This window comes from Cotesia glomerata, linkage group LG6 (assembly GCF_020080835.1).
Source record: "Cotesia glomerata isolate CgM1 linkage group LG6, MPM_Cglom_v2.3, whole genome shotgun sequence".
Lineage (NCBI taxonomy): Eukaryota > Metazoa > Arthropoda > Insecta > Hymenoptera > Braconidae > Cotesia > Cotesia glomerata.
The window spans coordinates 9,940,851-9,964,507 of record NC_058163.1 but is presented as its reverse complement, the minus strand read 5'-3'; the positions used below and the strand labels follow the sequence as shown (position 1 = coordinate 9,964,507).

General features: G+C 31.6%; 2 protein-coding genes across 2 annotated transcripts; both read left to right on the top strand.

Annotated features, from left to right (window-relative positions):
* The first annotated feature begins 3,379 nt into the window (after positions 1-3,379).
* LOC123267043 lies at positions 3,380-12,010 on the top strand. The gene is made up of 13 exons (XM_044731526.1): positions 3,380-3,957; positions 4,114-4,292; positions 9,156-9,269; positions 9,470-9,511; positions 9,601-9,651; positions 9,790-9,901; positions 9,986-10,087; positions 10,171-10,216; positions 10,281-10,486; positions 10,563-10,648; positions 10,716-10,932; positions 11,062-11,186; positions 11,297-12,010. Exons 1-13 carry the CDS (start codon positions 3,807-3,809, stop codon positions 11,543-11,545), a joined length of 1,680 nt encoding a protein of 559 aa, XP_044587461.1. The 5' UTR covers positions 3,380-3,806; the 3' UTR covers positions 11,546-12,010.
* An 8,554-nt stretch (positions 12,011-20,564) lies between these two features.
* On the top strand, positions 20,565-22,520 carry LOC123267880. Its single transcript, XM_044732768.1, has 3 exons — positions 20,565-20,694; positions 21,446-21,538; positions 21,590-22,520. The coding sequence occupies exons 1-3, from the start codon at positions 20,606-20,608 to the stop codon at positions 22,518-22,520; spliced, it is 1,113 nt and encodes a 370-aa protein (XP_044588703.1). The 5' UTR covers positions 20,565-20,605.
* The last annotated feature ends 1,137 nt before the right edge of the window (positions 22,521-23,657 follow it).

Below are 23,657 nucleotides of genomic sequence, written 5' to 3'. Positions count from 1 at the left end.
ACACTTTTATGTGTAAATTTAACATTTATTCTGTTAAATCAACACAAAAAAGTGTTAAATATTTAACATAAAAATTTTTAACAAAAAATTTTTTGATGCTATGACGCGAAATTTTTTACTGTGTATAATTAATTATTAATAATTAATAAATTAAGTATAGAACCCGTTAACTATAAGGATAAGTCATGTATAAAATTTAAATTACTTAAAGTAGTTTGAAAGGTACTCTAGAATTAAGATAAGTCATTGGGTCAATAGGTAAAGTATCAGTCTGAAGAGCGCAACGTACATGGTTCGAATCCCCGTCGGCGCGAGTCTTTTTATGGACCTGATCGAGTCAGGCATGAACAGATCTGATCAGACATGAACATGCCTGGCCAGGTCTGGATCAGACCCGGTCATTTTTCATATCTGATCAGACCTGAACACTCATGCCTGTTCATATCTGATCAAATCTGATCATTTTTCCCGGGATATTAAGACTTATGGATCCAATTTTATAAATAAATTATAAACAAAAATAGCTGCCAGGGGACTGAGTTTTGAAGTGGCCCAGACACATATTTCCAGAAAAAACGGTGCTTTCCCGAGAACAAATGTTTATATATAATTATATATATTTATATATAAATTGGTTATATATGATTATATATGAAAAATGGCCAAATATAATCATATCTAATCATATATAATTATATGTAACTATATTCAATTATATATAACAATATTTAATTATATATTTATTACATCTAATTAATTACCCAGATAGCAAAATGACGTATTAAGTTATTCCGAATGAGCTCAGATTTCTGATTTGGACGTCAGAGTCTACGTCTAAAAGACGTATTTAAGACTTTCTGAAGAGGTCGAATGCGCCGCTTATTGTAGACTTTAAGAACTCATCAAAACGAGCTCTTAAAGAGCTCCTTTTTCTGAACTCGCATAAATGAATGATTTTTGATCTCTATACGCTATTATAATGATAACAATAATAAGAACACAACAAAAATAATATTAATAATAATAATAAAAGTAAATTATGAAAAATAATTCAGAGTTTCATGAAGCACCGATGCTGATTTCGAATGTTTATTATTTTATTTAGACCGAATATTGTCGGTTTAAAGAAAGTAAGTGAAAATCGCAATTGCCATAACTAAGATTCGAACCCGAGTCGCGCGCGTGCTAGATCGATACCTAACCCCCTACGCTGTTCAAACGATATGTCGTTACACATCTCATTATTCTTATAAGCTAAGTTTATATAGTGATGAAATATTGCGATCATTGTCTATATTATTTATTCTATTTGATACTGTGTATCGATAGAGAAAAAGTAACTTTTACGAATATTTATATACTAAAAAATATTCAAAAGTCTACCTGTAATATTTTTTTAAATAGTCTATATAAATTTTGTTTACTTTTCACATTATAAAATCTAATAGATAAATTAATGAATATTAATGAATATTAAAAATTCAACAATAATTAATAAGTATATAGTTATAAGATATCGTTAAATTCGAATAAAATGTTTAAAATTGATACATGCAAAGTACTCCTTAAATGTAGAAAGTTCACATAATTTTTTCAGATTAGAATCCAATTTTATTATTTTATCTAAATTAGTTTGATTACGAACCAGATTTTAACATTATTGCCTATTACTTCATAATATAATTTAAAATTTTTGAAAAATTTAATTAACCTGGATTAAGAGAAATGAGTTAACCTATGCCAAGTGTATATCTATATATTAATCTATTCAAATTGTTTTAAATCATTTAATTCGAATTATTTTTAATCATTTTCAATTTAATTTCTCAATCAGGAAAGTAATAAATGAAAAATGAATAAGATTTTGACAGCTTTATATTAAAAAGAAATTTGTGTTTTTGTTTATAATGTCTATAAGCTCATTATACGCAACTTAAAAAGAAGTCCAAAAAAGAGACTCAGTTAGATGTCAGAAAATTGACTCCAAACTTATGAGTTCATTAAGAGCTCTTAGTTCTGACCTCGTAAAAAAGAGCTCCTTAAGACATCACATTAGGACTTCTATAAGAAGTTTTTTAAAAGACTTCATACTGAAATCTTTCTGACTTGGATGCTGACTGGGATATTGGGTTAATTTTATGGATAGAGTATTTAATATGGTCCTACGCAAATCTCTGTAACCAATTAAAATGCAAAAAAAAATATCTAGATATAATTTTACGGCTATAACACTAGTGGTCACCCATCCAACTATTAACCCTGCTCAATGCTGTTTAACTTTGGTGATCTCCGTGCGTCTTGAAATTTCTATCTGCTATGTTGCTGTCTTAGATGATAATGATTCTATGATCTACATAATGTATCATATGAGTTTATCACAAAAAAATATAAAAATTGATTTTATAATATATTTGGATAGTCATAATTCATAATTTATTTATTTTACCGAATCTCATCCCTGTTGAAAAGATCTTATAAAACCTCATAAAAAAGACAAACTTTTATATGAGATTTTATAAGTCCGTACGATTTCTATGAGGTACAGAAAATTTGGTAATCAATTTTTTTATAAGGATTTATAAGAATCGACTTTGTATGCTATTTTAAGAGAATTTTCTAGTATAATTTTTAAAGGATGAACAAGAAATTTTTATGTTATAAGATTCTATGAGGAAAACTACAAGTTTTTGTATAAGATTCTTAAGTGTTATATTTTCTATAAGTCTTTACGAGGATTCAAAAATTAAATTTATATACGAATTTATGAGGGAAATCCTCATTAAATCAAAAACTCTTAAAAACTTAATAAAACTTTTGTGCGAAATTCTCAAATTATATGATGTTCAATGAGAATTTCTGAAAATTGAATTCCTCATAAAACAATAAGCTTTTACCCATAAGATTCTATGAGAAATCACTTAAATATATTAAACGTAAAAGTTTTATGATATTCAACGAGTAATTTCAGTGCCACAAACACATCGATTTCTTATAAAAAATTTATGTGGAGTTTTAGAGAAATTTTCTAGTAGAAAATTACCGATAAAACATAACAGCAAATTATGGTCATTTATGAGAAATTTGTTGAACAGATTAACTTTTGAGTACTGATAAATGATTTTATAACAATACTTTGTAACTTTATGATACTTTATAGCGCAAAATTTCCAGGCATACAAGATTCTATAAGAGATTTATCCTGAATGTATTGAAATATAGCTGTTTATGAGTTTTTATAAATTTTGAGGTTTACATAAGCATTTTCTATTTATTTATCTATTATCACTATTATTGCTATTTATAATATAGTGATTAACAACATCAGGTGCAATCATTTTCATATTAACATTAACTATACGTCAGTGTGTGTAAGAATTGACTCTGATCCTTAGCTGTATATAGACCTCGCTACATACTTAACCCTTCAGTACTCGCGTTGTAAGAATTTTACTCACGCAACAATATTCAACTATAGGATGTCGCTGCAGTGCAAGTGAGACACTAAAAAGAACGTGAGTCTAAAGGGTTAGCGCACACGCACACATACGCCTCAGTCCATCGTTTTCCAGATACTCTCTCTTTCTCTCTCTTCCTCTAATACACTTGTGCCTGACAAAAGAATCAGTCGACGCGTGCCGAAGAAAACAGCCAATCACAGTGATTACCGCGTTTTCTATCTTTGCGGACTCTCGTGTCCTTTTGTCTATGTTCATTTTAGTGTACGATCTCGCGCTGACTACATCATATTTATATAAATTGACAGTCTTTTTTTATTAAAGTAAGTTTATGATTCGACATTACATCTCATGTATGCCCAAATTAGATTTACATTAAGTGGAAAGTTTAAAATAGTACCAGTTGATGAACTAAAAAAATATAAACCTGATTGTCCAACTAAAATATGTTTTGCAAAGGATGGTGATGTGTATTTGAAAGCTTTGGTTATTTCAGTCCGAAGTAAGTATATTTCAATTAGATGTTGTAATCTGATATCACATATTTAAATAAAAAAAATAATCAATTTTAAAAATGCAAAATTTAATTCATTGCGATTTAATAGGTTATTGTAAATTGTTGCTAGTTAGTTATAAAAATGTTAATATTTCACTTTAGACTCAGAAAAAGAATTAGATGAACTGACGGAATCAGTAAGGAGAAGAAATCCACCCGCTAATTTGTGGTCTGAACCTTCTGGTGACGAATTACTCAGTACAACAACATCAAAGCCAAAGGAACAAAAAGAGGACGACACTTTAAATATTGTTAATCAACGGTTATTCTTAAAAAATCCGGTAAGTTTATATCTTTTACTGCAGACAATTAAAATAGCATTTTTTTTTCCTTAAGAATATCTAATTGTTACTTTTATATTTTTAATCAAAAGTAATTTTATTTTTAAATTATAAAATAATTTAAATATTTTCATTTATAAATTTAATTCAATGTTTAACCTTTGAATTATTTTTTAATTGGTAAATTTTATAGAATAAAAATTAATTTCAAATTAAAAGTAAATTAAATTTATTTCTAAATAAGTTTATATTTTTAAAATTGATTAACTTACAGTTCTATTTTTATTTCAATTATTATTTCAAATAATAATTTTATATTAATAAGATTAAAAATTAAAATTTTTTTAATTCGAGAATTTTAAATATGAAAAATTTTTAATTATTCTTCAAACAAAAGATACAATAATATTAATTTTCTTAAATTTCAATGATGTATTATAATTAATGTTAATTTTTAAAAAAAATTAAACTTAACAAATAATTTTTATTTATTTAATTTAAAATTTTAAGAGAAATTAGACATTTAATATATTTAAAAAAATTTTGTAATTAAATTTATTTTGTTTTTAAATCTTAATTTTGTAAATATTAATTTTTTTTAAAACTAAAATTCGAATTAAATTTCCAGTAAAATTACATTATTACAATTTGTTTTTAAAAATTACGGGCAACATGTATATATTTTACATAATTTTTATTATTAAATTCTAATTTTTTGATTTTTAAATATTTAAAAATATTTATTATTTCAAATTCAATTTCTATTATACTGAAATTTTCGAAATCATCTTTTTTGTACTTTGATTTTTGAGTTATTTAACTAATAATTAATATTTTAAAAGATAGTGTTGGAATTTTTTTTAATTATTTTTTTTTAATTTTGTAATTTATTCATTGACATAAATTGTATAACCGCAATTGCTGGTACAATTATTATTTGTAAGGATAAAAGTACTTGGAACAAATTAGTTCAATATAAAAATGTTTCAACAATTTTGTGGGTAAATTATAAATTATAATATAATTTCAAATACTACGTGGTACTATCATAAAATACTTCATAATATTTTTACTTAACTTGCCTTCAAAAATTCTATAAACCTTCATTAAGTATTTATTATCAATAAATCAGATTGAAATTTTCATAAATATATCAAATAAAACACTTAAAACATAGTGTGTAATAAATCAAAGTAAAGTAAAAGCCCCAATTATTGACAGGGGTCTAAATATTGACACCCTAAATTATTTTTAAATATATTTAATCATCTGTAATAAGCATAACTATTATATAAATTTTCATTAAATTCTAATTAATTAAAACATTAGAAAAATTGCTGTCAGTTCAAAATATTAAATGTTAATTTATTAAAAAAATGAAGTTAGCACCAGTTCATCAAACCAGCTTACGAACGTCTATTTTCTTAACAACTTTGATTATAAAAACTTTTTTTTAAAATGCCGAGTTTAAATTCATTTCTTTATTTAATTATAATAATAATTATATTAATAATTGGGGTGAAAGTATGTCAATAATTAAATCCATCAGTTTTTTAACCTGTCAATAATTTGTGTATCCGGATAATCTATTAAATTATTTACAATTAATTAGTAAATATCACTGATTATCATTAAAAAAAAAAGAAATTGACTAGTAAAAACATTACTTGAGACATTACTACAAACAAAATTCAACGATTTTGATATTTGATTGCTTAAAAAAAATCAAATCATAACTTTGTCTCTAATAGTGTCAATAATTGGGGCTTTTACTTTATTTTTCTAATTTTAAAAATAATTAATTAGATACTTCGAGCTTTGGAGACTTTTCAACTCTAACATTTGGATGTTTTAAGAAAACATACAAGTTTTATCCACCACATTTTAATATAATGGAGGGCAAAAAACAAATGTATAATCGTTTGTTAAATCCATCATTCGATGAAGGAGACGTTAGTTTACGTACTCGTTTCAGGTATCGTAAATTAATGCGTACTGTTAAAGAGCAACAAAATTTAGGTTGGTAAATTGAATGTTTTCGCGATAAATCATATTTGTTGTTCCAGTGGCAAATAAAGTAACTAGGAATTTTTCTTTTATCTTCAGAATTTACTCCAGTTTCAAGTCAAAATGAGGATAATTCTCTTCTTAGTTTTGATCGTGATAATCGTAGTGAAGGTTTACAATTCGAGAGTGACCCCTCATCATTTCTCCAAAATGATTTGTAAGAAAATATTGATTGTAGAAATGAAGCGAACGTTTGTGAACCTATTGTTGAAACTTTGAGTGATTATTCTGACGATGCATTTGAAATTTTAAGTGATTGCTCTTGTTGTAATGAGTTGAATTCGGAAAGTGATGAAGAGATTAATCTAAATAATAATGAATTCAACAGTGGTCAAATCCAAGATGATATTATAATGTTTCCCGCAGCTGATATTACGGTTTCGGATGTTTTGTTTATGGTTGAAATGTTTTCAGCATCGAAAAATTTTACTAGAAAGGATGAAAATGATTTACTCAACTTAATAAAAACTTTGGCAGGGCCAGATTTTACGGAATGGGAAAGTAGCTCATATCTCAGATCAAAAATGCATAACGTACCAGATGACAAAATTATTTTACATTTTTTTTGCGAATCTTGTAAAGTTATTTTAACTAAAAATCTTTAAAAACTCTGTCAAAAGAGAAAAAATCACTTGTAAAAAATGTGATGCAGAATTTGAAATTTCTTCGAAAAGTACTAATGCTTTCATGAGTCCTGACCTTCGCTATCAGATAGAATTAATTTTAAACATACCTGAAGTTCAGGATGCTTTATTTCACAATATTACTCAATCAAATAATACATCATCTGATATATGTGATGTTTATGATTCAGAACTATATAAAAAATTAAAAGTTCATGATCCTAATATACTGACATTAAATTTTAACACGGATGGGGCTCCAATCTTTAAAAGCTCGAAGAGAAGTTTTTGGCCACAACAGTTATACATTAATGAACTGCCTTTAGAACTTCGCTTTAAACATATCATACTTGGCGGCATTTTTTTAACAGACAAAGAACCCAAATCCGACTTTATGAACTTGTATAATTCAGCATTATGCGATCAAATAATAGATTTAACTAATAACGGCGTCAATATACGTAAGTATTCCACCCATGAGAAGGTTAACTTTAAATTTACATTATTTTGTTGTTGCCTGGACACACCTGCTCGAGCTACCTGTCAGAACCGTATGAAATTCAGTGGCTACTGGGGATGTAGCTGGTGCTATGAGCCGGGATTGTACGTAGGAAACGCTGTACATTATCCAATTGTTGAAGTTGAAGCACCTTTAAGAACTCACGAAGAACATCTAGTAAATGTTAGTGAAGTAAAAAAAATGTACGAATCTTCCACCAGAAAAAAATATGTTCCTACAATTAAAGGTGTTAAAGGTTCGATGTCTTTTATCGAAAAATTTCCATTATTCGATAGTATCTGGGGATTTACGAACGATTATATGCATAGTTGTTTACTCGGAGTTACACGCCAAATTTTAGTATTATTGGATACACCAGAGAAAAAATATAGACTTAATAAAAGTGATTGGGACAAAGTTAATAAGCGTTTAACTGCCATAAAGCCACCTCATGAAGTTTACAGACTACCACGTTCGACTGCTGACTTATGCAAATGGAAAGCTTCTGAATTTGAGTCGTGGCTTCTATATTATAGTCTGTTATGTCTAGATGGGATCGTAGATGAAACTTTTTTAGAAATGTATGCTCTTCTTGTTAGAGGTATTTATACTTTATTACAGCGAAAAATAACTGAGGAAGATATCACCAGATCTGAATATGATCTTCTACAATTTGTTGGTAGTTTCCAAGCTACATACGGAAAAGCTGCTATAACTTTTAACCTGCACGTCTTGCAACATTTGGGCACCACCGTTAGAAAAACAGGACCATTATGGAGTGGTTCGGCTTTTGCCTTTGAAAATGGTATATTTCGGCAAAAAAAATGTATCAATGGACCTAATGGTGTCGACCATCAAATTGTGAAAAAGTTTTTGAAAAAAAAAAAATTATTTTCGTGGTTAAAATCATCAAAAATATCCAAGGTTTGTAAAAATTTTTGTGAAGGGTTACTTCAACATGAACAGCTTAAAAATTGTGTGATACTCCCAAATGGAGTTATTGTTACAACGAAAACTAATGTTAAAAAAGATGTTGAAATTGAGTTTAGAAGTTATTTCGCTGGTAATTGTAATTCCATGCAATTTTTTAAGAAATGTATTTTTAAAAAGTCTATAATTCATAGTTCTGACTATACTCGTGCCACAAAAACCGATGATACTTATTTGTTGTCTATTGCGAATGAAATTATTCATGTTCATCATTTTGTCGTAATTAATGAAACATGTTATATTTATGGATGTTCTGTATCAACTGAACCATATTCTGTTGGTAAAGTTCAGATGGATCATATTCATTGTGTAGTTAATAAGTGTGGTGATGCTATTGTTATAACAAATATTGAAAATTTTAAAGAAAAATTAATGCACATCCAGATTGACATGAAACGATATATTTGCTTTTTCCTTATATTGTTAATTTAAATTAGCTAAAACCGTTTGAGCGTGAGAGTCACTATTCAGGTTGATGTATTTATTATACTCTGATTGATCTTAACAAAAATGAGTATATATTTAAAACACAAAACTGTATTTATCTGTTATTAATATCTCAATAAAAAATATAAACGAATTGATAAAAAATTCTCTTGAATATTATTTAAATTCCCTCGACATTAAAAAAATTTGTAGATTTATCGATAGCTTAACTTATTTTTTCTATTCACGATGGTTTAGGAACGTTTTCAAGCAGAAACTTTTTCCAAGATGCCAAACAATGAAGAATGTGCTGAATCTAAAGAGGCGAAAATTGGGAACGTTGTTGTTAAAAATAATACATCATCTAAAAAGGTAAATATGAATGAATATTAGTTCCATTTTTTGGTAAAAATTTAAACTGTAAGTATAAAATTCTATCTTCAATTTCTTTTTTTATTCGAATGTTGTCTTGAAAATTTTCGCGATGTGATTATATTGTTTTCAATTCTCTTCAATTTTTTTTATAAAAAATTCAAATACTTGAAAGAAATTTCATAAAATTATTTTTTTAGAAATCTAAGGATATGTTGAAGAACATAAAAAAGGAACATAAAGTGAGTTCTATTCTGTTATTAACATTTCATAAATAATCTGTTTAAAATAATTCGCAATACATGTAATAATAATCATAACTTCCTTATAGAGTAAACCGAAAAAACTGTTAAAGAGGAAAGAGGAAACAGTCTCAAAACCTGTAAGTTTTATATTGATTTTTTTAAAATAATTAAAATTCATAGCTAAAACTGATTTAAAAATCATTATCGATTAAAATGATATATAGCTCCAACTTTGTAAAATATGTACTTATGAAATTTTGTAATTATTTATGCAGGTAACTCTTGTAGTACCAGTCAAAAAACCCAGAATTACTGAAACACCATTTGCAAATACAGATGGATCTCAGAATGACAAATTACCACTCAAGCTAGATGATGTTCCTCCAGGTACTGTTATGTTTTAAACTTCTGTGTACTAAATTTTTTTTTCAATCCAAAAATTCATTAGATAAAATAATAAACTATTTTCAGAATTAGCTGACACGGTTTTAATTCCTGACATTGACTTGAGACATTTGAATACACAATTAGGAGCCGGAAAATGCGATCAAACGTCACCGATGTCCAATAAAGGTATATTTAAACTTGTTATCATGTACACATGTATATATCAGTCAATATTCTATAATAATTATTCTCATGGTATGAATTTTCAGTCTTGTCTACCGGAAAATTGAAACATGAAAAACGGAAAGAAGATAAGTAAGTTGATTATCAAGTTTATCGTATGAGCAAATTTTGTAAAATATAATTTTTTTTATTGTAGTCTGAAAACGGATAATGCTAAGAAAGTAGCTTCAACAAGTCATGTAGGCAAATTAGCACATGAGATTCAATTCATGAAAAATGAGTTAAAGAAAAGAGAAGTATTTGAAAAAAATATACTGGAGCAGATGTCTAAGCTAATAGCAACTTCGGAGCAGAACAAGAAAATGCTTCAATCGATAACAGACAACTGGAATGAATTTCGGGGTAACATTATTTTTTTTTTTTTGACTCATTACAATATTCATTGGATAACTTATCTATAAATGTTTTTGATATCCAGAAACTCCGTCAGATAAAAGCTCCAAAGCGCTCGAAGAGAAAACCGGTGTTCCTAGCGTTGGTTTTCACAGAAAAGCTGATAAGACAGTAAGTTTTATTTACCTACGTTAGAAAATTGTAAGTAAAGTTGATTAACTTTTTGTTGTTTGGATAGATTCACATTGGTGAAGGAATATATATTCCTAAGGCTACTTATGACGCAGCAAAATTAAAAGCCAAGACAGGATCTCAATTTGTGAAGAAAATGTTGATTCCGATTTTTTCCCCTCAGGAATTATTAGATTCCAGTGTAGGTGGGGGTAAATCAAATCGGTACAAGAAAGAGACGCAAAAACCACCTTTAGATCCGACCCGGTTGTTGGCAGTAAAAAGTATGCTAACTACTTTGACATTTTATCTGACTTTTATTTAACGAATATTTTTTAGTCGTAATAATTGATTTTTAAGCAAAGATATTTTTTTTTTAAATGTAATTTATAAATGTTACTGTATTTTTTAAGGTATTTACCAATACTATTTGGAGTCACTGAATAAAACTTCTGCAGAAGTTCAAGTAGAGTTAAAAAAAACTAAAGACTACATAAGTAGCAAGATAAGCGATATGAGAAAACCTCCGGTATCAAAAGTAAGTATAAATATGTTTCGAAGCAGTTTGTATACTTAAAATGGTTATTTCTTTTCACGAATAATGAAATATCAGTTTACTAAATTATAAAATGATTTTTCTTTTATTAGAAATCTCTAAAAAAAAACGAAGAGTTTGATTACGACCAACTTGAAGAAGAACTGGAGGATGATGGTATAGAAGTTTCACAATCAAGCGATGAAGAAGCTGATGATTTAAGAGAAAAGGAAGATCAAGAAGAATCTGACATCGAAGATGCTGAGAAGCCGGAGTTTGCGGAAAGTGATGGAGAAAGTGATCGAAATATCTTAGATGCTACCGGAAACGAATCAGAACACTCTGCGACTGAGGAGACATAATATTTAATGTGAAAATTGGAAAAATATAAACAAAATTTAAAATTTTTTATATTTTTAGATAGAAAAACTAAGCAAAAATAAGTTAATTTAATATTAATAAACATTTTATTCATTATTTAAATAAGTTCTAAGTGGAATTTTATGCATGTCCGTACAATAGTAGAGATCGTCAAATTTAGTTCTTTAATAAATCTCTCAAAAAATCGTAAATTCACCAAGAAATTGTTTTTATAAAAACCCTTACACAGATACGACTATTAGATTCTTTAATAATCTCATAGAATTGATGATATAACAGAATCTAATACATTCTTGTAAGAAATATTTTTACCTACCTAATAAGTTTACTTAAGAAATTGCGCTATACATCTAAATGTCATTGCAAAATAATTTCTTATGAAACTGGTGATTTACTAAAATCTCATAGAATCTTATTAGTAATAAATGGTTTAATATTGATTTTAATTAAATTAGGGGATCATTTCCTTGTAAAAACCTTCACAGATACGACCGTTAAATACTCATATACCAATAGAAGATCCGATAGTAAAATACTCATTAATTCTCATTAAATTTTTGACCGTAATTTTTATATTATTTTATAAGTTTTATAATAAAAATTATTACTTATAGAAACTGATAAAAATCGCTCGTCAAGTTGCCAAAGATTCTAACCTTATAAAAACTCATAAAAAAGGACAATAAATTTTCAAGTCTTATAGAAAATATATCAGTTTTTATGAGGGACGATAACAAAATCTTATACATGGACATTTTAATTAACAAAAAAATTTTATAAGGACCTATGAGGTTTATCACTGCCAAATGCTCACTATTTTCTCATATATATTTCCGGTTCATTATTTTTTATGAGAATTTATGAGATCTTTTCAACAGGGATTATAATACAACACTTATTTAAATAATAATTTTACTATTAGGTAGTAGCAAAACAGACCAAAACATCTCATAGGAAATGTAACAAATTTTGTATTTCAGAATTATTTAAACGTAATTATAAACATCATTTTACACTTTTTGTGATTATCAAAAAAAAATTTTTTTTCAAAGAAAAAATTTTTATATATGTTAATTATATATAAGCATATATTATTATTAGGGTGCTTCAAAAAAACTTTAATTTTTTTTTTAACTCTTACCCTCTCAATTGTTTCTATTTGATATAAAAAAAATCCTCACCAAACATGAGCCCTATAGCTCAACTCTAAGGGGTCGCTATTTTTATTTTAGTTTCCCATTTAATTAACATGGGAAAAATTTTTTTTTGTTTTAAATTGAATTTACACATAATTTACGCAATTTTTAACAAAAAACGATTTTATATTCTTAAAGTAGAGTCTTTGAGCTTTACAAAACTCTAAGACAAAGTATGATTATCGCTACAAAAAGACTAGTTACAGCCATTTAAAAATGACTAAATTTCGAAATTTAAAGAAATAGTTGGCAATTGGGTCATTCCATGTCAAATTGACAAATAGTTGGAATCGATCTCTTTCGATTTGGACAAATTTTGGTCAGAAGTTTTCGTTTATCATAAAACGAAGTTCTGCCAAAGGAAAAACAATGAAAAAATTTTTTTCAAAAGATGCAAATTCAAAATTTCGCAATTTTTTCAATTTTGTTTTTGTAATATCTCGAACGCTATTGTAGATATAGGAACGGCCTTTTGTTTGTTTAAAAGGGGACACTTAGGGTTATTGAAAAAAAAATATTTTGGAAAAATATTTTCAAAAATGCCAAATTTGTCAAATTTTGAATTTTTGAAAATCGTTAAAAATGACGATCAAAGTTAAAGTTTTAGCTCATTTTTTTTTGTATAATACATTGTATAAACCTTACAAAAGGTAAAATAACACGCTAGATTTTTTTTTTTGGCTTTGTACTTCTGGCAGGGGACTGATCTTAAAATGCCTGGGACAAACTTTGGTTTAATGAATTTAATGAAACAAATTAACTTTCGGTACTTTTCATTGAAGTAGATTGTTAGTTAACTGATTAAGTTTATAAATATTATGGATCAAATTATATATTATTGACGAATAACTTAAAATTTAATCTTAAAGTTTTAATTTTGGGACTGGGACAGCCCAGGGGACTGACATTTCGGTGGTTTACGAATTTATAGAAAAAAAACCAAAATTTATTCCATTTTAGTTTTCAATGCTCCAAATAGAAATGTTTTTTTACTTTCGTGTTATATCCGGCGTACCGTCTATAATACAGGGCCTCCCATTCCTGCCGAAAAGTGCAGCGCTTGCATATTTAAGGAACAACGACCTGGACTGCGTGACAACTCACTCGTGGCTAAAGAATACACATTACCGCGCATTGTCACTTCATCAAAGGAACCAATTGTTTAATTAGTAGCCCCTCTTGTAAATCACGACCGAGGTGATAAAAACCGCGAACACCATAATTCGTCAGCTCATTTACAAGGTAACAGTTCTGCCTTAGAGCCCGGGTGAGTCCTATACCCTGACACGTATAGGCAGACTTCAATTATTAAATTAATTAGTCATCTTTTCCCTAATTATCAATTTCGATTTCCTTAACGGTATTTCCGAGTTCTGTGATAGTGATTCTTCGAGCCACGATTCGTTTTTACGATAATCGAGATTCCCGCAGTTCCGGTGACCTGGTCCCCTCTCAAATTATTATTTTCTTCTTTTGTGAGTTTATAATCGGCGAACTTTTGTTTGCCGGAGTCGTTACTCCGGTTACGAACTCATATACTTTCAATCTTTGTTTTATATTGTTATTAGTTCATAAGTGAATTGTGTAAGTTAAGACGTGTTTGCCCATAGGGCCATTTAATTGAATATACAAACTAAAACTCGAATCGAAGTGTTTTGTCATTCATAAATTAAGAACCTTCAACCTTCAATCTTCAATCCCCAGTCAGCGGGAGGAACCCATACAGGAAGCCCCAGAGTTGAACGACGGGGCCATGCCTGGGACATTATTGGGAAGCCCATCTTGGCAAACCTATATTGTCCCATGCCCGGGCCATAACTGGGCAATCAGCCGTGGCCATTCCAATGATTACCCAGGTTTGGGCCAAGACTGAATAATCTAGCTTTGGCCAAGCCTAGCGTCACCCTAACTTGGGCCAAGTTTGCGTAACCTAACCTCGGCCGTTGGATGGTAACCCTAACATGGGCCAAGACTGGATAACCTAGCCTTGGCCAAGCCTACAGTCACCCTAACTTGGGCCAAGTTTGTGTAACCTAACCTCGGCTGTTGAATGGTAGCCCTAACATGGGCCAAGACTGAATGACCTAGCCTTGGCCGTTGGATGGTAACCCTAACTTGGGCCAAGATTGTATAACCTAACCTCGGCCGTTGAATAGTAACCCTAACATGGGCCTCGACTGAATAACCCAGTTTTGGCCAAACCTAGAGACACCTTAACGTGGGTTTTGAAGTCCTTATATTCACGTGACATTGTGATATGGTGACCCAGACTTGGGCCAGGACTGGGAAACCTATCTTTGGCCGACATAATGATCACCCGAGCGTTAGCCAAGACTGGGAAGCCTAGCCTTGGCTTTCGAATGGAAACCCAGACTTGAGCCAGAATTGAGCAACCTAACTTTGGTCATTTAATAGAAAATCCAAACTTAATTAATCATTAAGTAACAGAATTTGGAACAGTAAATATTTATTGCTTAACGAATATTTGATAGCAAATGCTGAAATTAAAAATTTATTTTTTAAACAAAACAATTGTGTATCGTCCAAATTGATATGATCATAAAAAAAATTAAAATATAATAATTTACAGTTGAATTTTTAATATTAATAATTTTAAACATTAAAATTTATAATATGATATTAAAAATATACAGAATGATTTACAAAGTCTAAAGTAATGTAAGAACTTGACTTTTGCTTTTTTTTAATTACTAAACATTTGTAAAAAATATATAATTTTCATCAAAACACAATATTAAATAACATAAATTATATAAATAATAAACCGTCACACTCCGTCACCATATAGATTTAGTTCATATGAATGATGAGATGTATATCAACTTATCGGTCGTACGGCATACTGGTTAGTTATCGGTCTGGCAAGCACGCGGCTCGGGTTCGAATCTCGGTTAGGGCAAATGCGAATTTCACTTTATTTCTCTAATTAGCGAAAGTTAGGTCTAAATTAAGAGTTAAGTCGTCTAAACTTGCGTTAGCTCTATATCAAAATTGAAATAAATCAATGACGATTAAAAATTTCCTTTTTTATCATTTCAACTAAAAACTACTCATTTTATACAAAATAATTTAACCGTTTCGTAAAATTTTACTATTTTATTTCAGAGAATTTAATTTATTCGAAATTGGGTTCTTAATACTAATTTGGTTTAACATTAAACAATTAAATTCTAAATATATTTTATAATCTACTTCTTTTAGTAAATTCTATAGTGGTAAATAAGCCTGGGCTTGCTTTGGCTTAAAAACTTGGGCCAGTCTTAGTTAACAAACTTGGGCCAGTCTTGGTTAACAATCTTGGGCCAGTTTTGGTTATCATGCTTGGGCCAGTCTTGGCAACCAAGCTTGGCACCCTATTATCACTCTAGACTTCTACCAAGGCTAGGCCAAAGCGGGTTTACAAGCATGGGCCAGAGATAGACAGCATTGCGCCAAGCGTGGCCCATATCTGGCCTCGTCGTATTTTCCTGTATGGGAAGAGAGAAGCCAAGCAGCGGAAGTCAAAGGTACCACGTTCAACCAAAGGCTGAACCATCGTTGGAGTTTGATTCGCAAAAGTAAGTGGAGGATATTTTATTATTTCCGAGGTCGATTGTCTTATTCAAGGGGCCCTCTCCGGGGTTTTCACCGTCGCGGACCCATAAATAAAAACTTAACGACTCTTTCGTTAGGGAAGTTCATTTGTTATCCGAACCTCCGTTAGCCTAGCTACCTAATTTAAGATAATAATTTTTCGGACATAACATTCGTAATAAATTTTTTTTAGTAACAAAATAACAATTTTTCTAATAAAAAAATGCCTGGGACAGCAAAAACATCCTTACAAAGAATCACCCATATATATATTAGACTCCGTCAGAATAAAAAAACTTTTTTTTTTTTTGAGTAAATACATCTAAAAAGTTTCTTTGTTAGACCAAAAAAAAACTCCTAAAAGATGAGCTTAATATCTTGAAAATTGAGCTGGCGCATGGGGGGTCCCCTTTCCCATTTAAAATACATTGAAAAAAAACTTTTTTCTGTATTTTCATTGTAAATCGTCAAAAAATTTTTTTTTTCAAATTTTCCTTTTCGTTATCTTGTAGGAAATTAAATTCACTACAATAAAGGTTTCTTTCAATTTTTCGCTAAAATGCATAAGAAAAAAGTTACAAGGCTTTAAAAAACGAAAATTATAAAAAGTCAAAAATAACTTTTTTTTTGTTTTTCGACAACAAATTATTTTATTTCGTAAAATTCTTTACTTAATTTATCTATATTCAGTCTGTCAATTATATCTAAATTTGATCTATATATAGAAGAAAAAAAATTAGGAAAACGGTTGACCCTGAAGGCCATCCCTGCAACTTCCCGCTAATTCCATACTTAGGCGCTTAAAATTGCACCAATGACGTTTTTGAGCTCTTCGAGCTCAAAAATACAATTTATGGGTTATTTTGAGCTCTCCGAGCTCAAAGAGATTGCTTTCTTATGCTTTAAAGCTCTTCGAGCTCAAAAGTCTGATAGAGATTTGATGACACTATTTTTTGAATTTTTAAACCGCAATAACTTTTGGATGAATAAACCGATTTTTACGCGGTTAGAAGCATTCGACGCAGTTTTTTAAGCCTCACAAAGAATCTCAAATTTTGAATTGATCGCGCTAGGAATTTTGGAGGTATTCCGAAAAAACACTTTTTTCGGTTTTCTTTCGTTCACGATATCTCTCGAACGAATCAACCGATTTTGACCGGACTGGTAGCGATCGACGTGGTTTTTTAGGTTAAGAGCTGATTAGTTTTTGGAATTGAACCTTTAAGCCGTTTAGAAGTTATTCCAAAAAAACCACATTTGAAAAAAATTTTTTTTTCAGTTTTTTTAAGATTTCTCAAAATCTATTGATCTGAATCGGTCCAAATAGTTTTCAAAATCTAAGTTTGGTCAAGCCCTTTCGAATGGCACCAACCGCGATGAAATCGGTCAAGCCGTTCAAAAGTTATAAGCGGTTCACATACTTTCACACACACACACACACACACACACACACACACACACACACACACACAATGCGCACTGTGTGCGGATCAATCCGGTACAGAGAATAACGCCCATCATGCCGGCACAAGCAGATGCCCAGTATACCAAGAGGCACTCAAGAAGATAACTGATAAACGAAAATGAGAATACTGCAGCTAAACATCAACCACTGTGAAGCGGCACATGATTTGCTCATGCAGACAGTACGTGAACAGAAGCTTGACCTTGTGCTTATATCGGAACCGTATAAACACCTCGGCGGCCAACCATGGGAAACTGACTGCACCAAAAAAGCTGTCATATGGTCCTGTCGCAAGCTCCCCTTCCAGAGTATCGTTAACAATGGCAGCGCCGGCTTTGTAGCAGCATCGGTAGATGTCATCCGCTTTTACAGCTGCTACGCACCACCTAGCCTCACTATTGTTAAATTCATGGACTTTCTGGATCGACTGACGAAAGACGCGAAGCAGTACTACCCAGTAGCAATAGCTGGAGACTTCAACTCCTGAGCAGTGAAATGGGGCAGCAAACACACCAACGCTCGAGGTAAAGAACTACTGAAAGTTTTTTCTACGTTAGATGTAGTATTGTTAAACAGCGGCGATGCGCCGACGTACACTAAAGGAGACGCAAGTTCTATTGTGGATCTTACTTTTGTCAGCAGCAGCCTCATCAGAGGAAACTACGACTGGAAGGTGATGGAGATCTACACGGCCAGCGATCACAATGCGATTCTCTGGGAAGTATCAAAGGACCAGAATCCTAGAAGACCGGCTAAGAAACTTGACATCGTTGGGTGGAAGGTGAAATCCTTTGACCCAAGTGCTCTAGTAGCTGCCCTAAATAGTGAACCGCTTACTACTGGATCTGCAGAAGAAATGACCAAGGACTTGATGAAGAGAGTGACCCAGGCTTGCGACACCTGCATGCCCCGTAAACGGGGCATGAACCAAAGACCTTCGGTGCACTGGTGGAACGAACACATCAGCTTCCTACGGAAAGAGTGTCTCAAGAAAAGAAGAATATCTCAGCGTGGTTATCGGCGGCCTGACTCAGCGGAACTAGTCGCAGAATACAAGAAAGCTCGTCGACATTTAAACAAAGCCATCAAGGATAGCAAGAAGAACTGCTGGAAAGAGCTAATCAACGAGGTGGACAAAGACTTGTGGGGTAGACCTTACAAGGTAGTCATGGCACACCTGAAATATCAGCCAATGCCCGACTTAACTTTAAACAACAAGTTGAACACGTGACCACCAAAGCATCAGCAGTAGTAGCCAACCTAGTACGATTGATGCCCAACATCGGTGGCCCGAAGCAGACAAGGAGGTCATTGCTATCATCAGTAGTTACATCGGTCCTCACATATGGTATATCCATTTGGGCCGACGCACTTGAGATCCAAGAATCATGGAGGAAAGCATGTCCAGTTTATCGACTGAGCGCGCTAAGAGTAGCCAGCGCCTTTCGAACAATATCAGAGGAAGCAGTGTGTGTCATTTCCGGAATTTTGCCGCTCAGAGTCCTAGCTGAGGAAAGACGTAACCTTTACCAACGAAAGAGGACAACCGCACAAAGTGCCGAGGAACTCAGAGCTAAAGAACGGCAGAACAGCATCGCACGATGGCAATCGCAGTGGGACGCCGCGACAACAGGGAGATGGACACACCGTCTTATACCAAGGATTGACGTTTGGCTTAACCGGAATCACGGCGAGGCCAACTACTATCTGACCCAGATGTTGTCAGGACACGGCTGTTTCCGGGAGTACCTTCATCGCTTTAAGCACGATAATTCCCCAGAGTGTCCGTCTTGCCCAAGAGTTGCTGAAAATGCGGAGCACGTTTTCTTTGAGTGCCCTCGTTTTAACCCACAGCGTGATGAGTTAGAGAAGATCCTGAACAAGAAAATCACACCAGAGTCAATAGTAGAAGAAATGCTGTCATCCGAAGCTGCCTGGAACGCCACAAGCACGTTTACCACCGAAGTGCTTACAGAGCTGCGTTCCATTGAAAGAAAAAGGGCAAATGACAGAAACTAGAAGGAAGGAAAAATAACACCTTAGCCACCAGAAGGAATAGCAGTAGCTAGATCCTCACCTCACGAAGTAATGCCTGACGGCGGTTTCCATGAGGGATTAGAGGAAAGAAGAAAAGGGGTTTAGGGTTCAGTGGGTAGGGGCGTTAGCGTCGAGTTGTAGTATGACGCTGCGTCGAGTCGCCACATATCCAGGCCGAACAGCTATGCCTGGAATCCGTAAAAGGGATTCCCCCCCCCTAAGTTAAAAACACACACACACACACACACACACACACACACACACACACATACAGACATAGTGACAACCTCGCGGGGATAGTCAGGGAAGATTCCTGTGACCTTCAAACGTCGAGATCTGATGAAAACTCGATTTTTGCAAAACGGGGTGAAAACAATAACTTCCCGATTTTTGAAAATCTTTGATTTTCTTAGCGGGAAGTTAAAAATTTTTGATGTGAAACATCTATAGCCGCACATAAAATCGATTTCTGGCGTGACGAAGCATGCCGTGGCGACGCGTCGCCACGCTATATGATGGTATATATATATATACAGTCTATATGCAGTAGTGTGTACGGTGTGGCGACGCGTCGCCATGCGCAATCGACTGTGCGATTCTCTCCCACTCGATCCGGCGTTAAGCCATCTCTCTCGCTACACTGAGCTCGGATACCTATAGTGTATACTCCGTAGTGTATACAGTGTTGTTTACTACAGTACTCATAACCTGTGTTTTACTTGAAAACAAATTATTTTTCTGATAATAAAATGTCTGACCGTGATAATTTAGAGAGTGAAAGTGATCAGCCTCCTGAAAAGAAAGCAAAATCACACTATGACACACTATCAAGTCATCAGTAAGTTAATTATATTTTTATAATTAAAGTATGCATTTATCTGTGCATTAAGCACGCGTATATTTGGTGTGTTTTGAGCGCTAGTAAATGTAAAATCTACTTTCTTGGTAGATTAAATTTACTTTACTTTCACATAAATTTCATTGCATATAATGTTTTTAAATTAATTATTAATTTTAATTTCATTCTTATTTAAATTAATGCATTAAAACAATTGCTTAGAGAATAAATTTATCAAGACTGACAGAATTGTATTTTAAAATCAGCTGATGGCGTGCAGCGCACGAATATTTTTCTTCTTTGTTATTAATATGAACATTAAAAAATTAAATAAATTGATCACAGGAATTCAGGACAAATAATTTCAAACTACGTGTTGATTTTAGTTGAACGTTTCGTCCTTTTATTAGGACTTCCTCAGCAACTACAAATAAACATAAATTTATAACCTTTGTAAACAACAATATATGTCAAAATTTACAATCATACCTTAATCATACTAGTTCACAGTTTAAAATATATTATTGTTGAAACATATAAAATATTGGTACGCATATTATGAGATTAACCAAAACAATTTTTATAATCATAGTGGAATTTATAGTGAAACATTCATTATTGATATTTATAATTTACGATCTTTAGTAATATATTGAAATAACTAGCTAAGATTCTTGAGTTTACTAATATATTGAAGCCAATTTAAATTTTTCTGTATATTTTAATAACATATTTTTTATAAATATTTCAGAACCCAACAATCATCACAGGGGTCACAAAATATTATTATTGAAACTGGACATCACCAAGATCAGTTAAACACAAGACATACTATTAATGTTATGTAAGATTTTATCAATCTCATAGTACCAGAATATACTAATTTTTATTTAAGCTCTCAAGGAGGTACATATGACGAGGTGGTCTATGAGTATAGTAAAAGTCATTCTATTTCATTACTTTACGTAGCTTTAACACGAGTAACAAGTCTTGAAGGGTTGTTTATATGTAACAGTCAGGATAATTTAAGATTTTATCATGGAAGAAGAGTAGATCCATCAGTTTCAAGTTTACAGCAAGAATTTAAAAGATTATCTCTAAACAAACTTACTACATTGCAAGGACTGATCACTGAATTTATAAACTCCAGAAATAAATTAACCATTTATACTTTAAACTGCCAAAGTCTCAGAAAACATACTACTGATTTACAAGATTCTATTTGTCAAAGGAGTAACTTTTTATTACTAACTGAAACATGGCTTCCTGCAGATGAATCAGTTGACTTACCTAATTTTCATTGCATAGCTAAATTTAAGAGACAAAATGTTAGAGCCGCTGGAGTTGCCATTTATAAAAACAACAATACTTCACATATTACTACATTCAACATGGATTTAGTAATTCAAAATGCTACAGAAGTTCATGTCTCCCAAACATCTATTGGCGATATATGTGCTTCACACGTTAAACTAGAAGATGGAAGTGAATTGATGATGATTGTTGTGTACATTTCTCCTGATAAAAAAATAAATGACATCATTTCATTTTTACACGAGAGATTATTTCCGTACAGTCACAGAGGTTCAATAACTTTCAAAACCAATAAAGACAAACTACCATTGATTTTAGCTGGGGATTTCAATGTAAATTTTGCAAAAGATGAATCAACGCCATTAATTACGTTTCTCCAAGTAGAATTTCAATTTCAAATTAATAACAATCCAAGAGAACCTACCACCAGATACGGAACAACAATAGATGCTGTATTTATTAGATATCTTGATAATGTTATGTCCAATACTTTTGTAACATACTTCAGTTAGGGGCTGTTCATAAATTACGTAAGCATAATTTGGAGCATTTTACAACCCCCCTCCCCCCATGATAAGCATTAGTAAGATTTTGAACTGATGCATCCACCCCCCTCTGAAATCTTACGTAAGATATACATCAATTTTGGGCTTTAAATAAGTTAAAAAATATTTTTAATTTTTAACAAATGCCATTGAAACGTAGTAGATTTAAAGGGAACGCTATGGAATGCGCCACTTCTTATTTAGAGAATTTATCAATTAATAAATTAAATCTTAGATTCTAACCATTCAAGGTACGTTTCAAAATGTGAGTTCTGCCTGGCTCCAGAGACTCGGTTACTTATAAAATCTAAGAATAAATACCTCGAACTGGCCGTAAAAACTAATAAAACCAACACCAATACTTATGTATAGCTTATTAATTAGGACTTCGAGTAGGTGTTACTTCTCCGGGTGAACTGGAACACGTGGCCTCTGGTACATGTTCTGGTGAATCCACCTTAAACCGCGTACTAGGAGTGGGATGTAATGGCAAGATGCAAATAACTGATTGACTTATTCGTTGGATAATTTGCTTATTAACTATAAAATAAATTATTTTAACCACTGATGCCTAACTTGGCAACATTCACACACGGACTGGAGCTAATTAGTAATATTAGGTGCTTCGAATATTACTAATAATATATCAAACTGTTCTGACTGAACAGGCAAAGTGAATCAAACTATTTATTACAAAATAGGCAAAAACGGATTAATTAAACTTGACGGACAAGGTTGAATTTTTCAAATTAACACCAACTGGGTAAGATTCAACCTTATAAACCCCAAATGGATTATTTAAACTATTCCAACTGAATAGGATTCTATTACTTTAATTTTTACTATGTACATCAACTAGCATTTTTTAACAAAAATAAAAGATTCTGACACTCATGTCAGCTTCGCTCTTTCTGCCTTGTTTTAACAACTTATTACCAAACAATACTGTGTGTGACATTATCGATCGAGAATCTTAGTAGAAAAGTAATTTAAGTTACTGACTACTGAAATAATTTAAAAATTTTGCTTACGTAAGATTTGTCTACTAGCGCCCTCCCCCCTAAGTAAGCATGCATAGAGATTCAGCTTGACCCCCCCCCCCTA

Bases quoted from the DNA above. Each gene is read 5' to 3' on its own strand.
- LOC123267043 (XM_044731526.1), top strand. From the start codon at position 3,807: ATGTATGCCCAAATTAGATTTACATTAAGTGGAAAGTTTAAAATAGTA. The intron at 9,512-9,600 runs GTGAGTTCTATT...ACTTCCTTATAG, and splicing joins ACATAAAAAAGGAACATAAA to AGTAAACCGAAAAAACTGTT. The intron at 10,933-11,061 runs GTATGCTAACTA...GTATTTTTTAAG, and splicing joins CCGGTTGTTGGCAGTAAAAA to GTATTTACCAATACTATTTG.
- LOC123267880 (XM_044732768.1), top strand. From the start codon at position 20,606: ATGTCTGACCGTGATAATTTAGAGAGTGAAAGTGATCAGCCTCCTGAA. The intron at 20,695-21,445 runs GTAAGTTAATTA...TAAATATTTCAG, and splicing joins GACACACTATCAAGTCATCA to AACCCAACAATCATCACAGG. The intron at 21,539-21,589 runs GTAAGATTTTAT...TTTTTATTTAAG, and splicing joins AGACATACTATTAATGTTAT to CTCTCAAGGAGGTACATATG.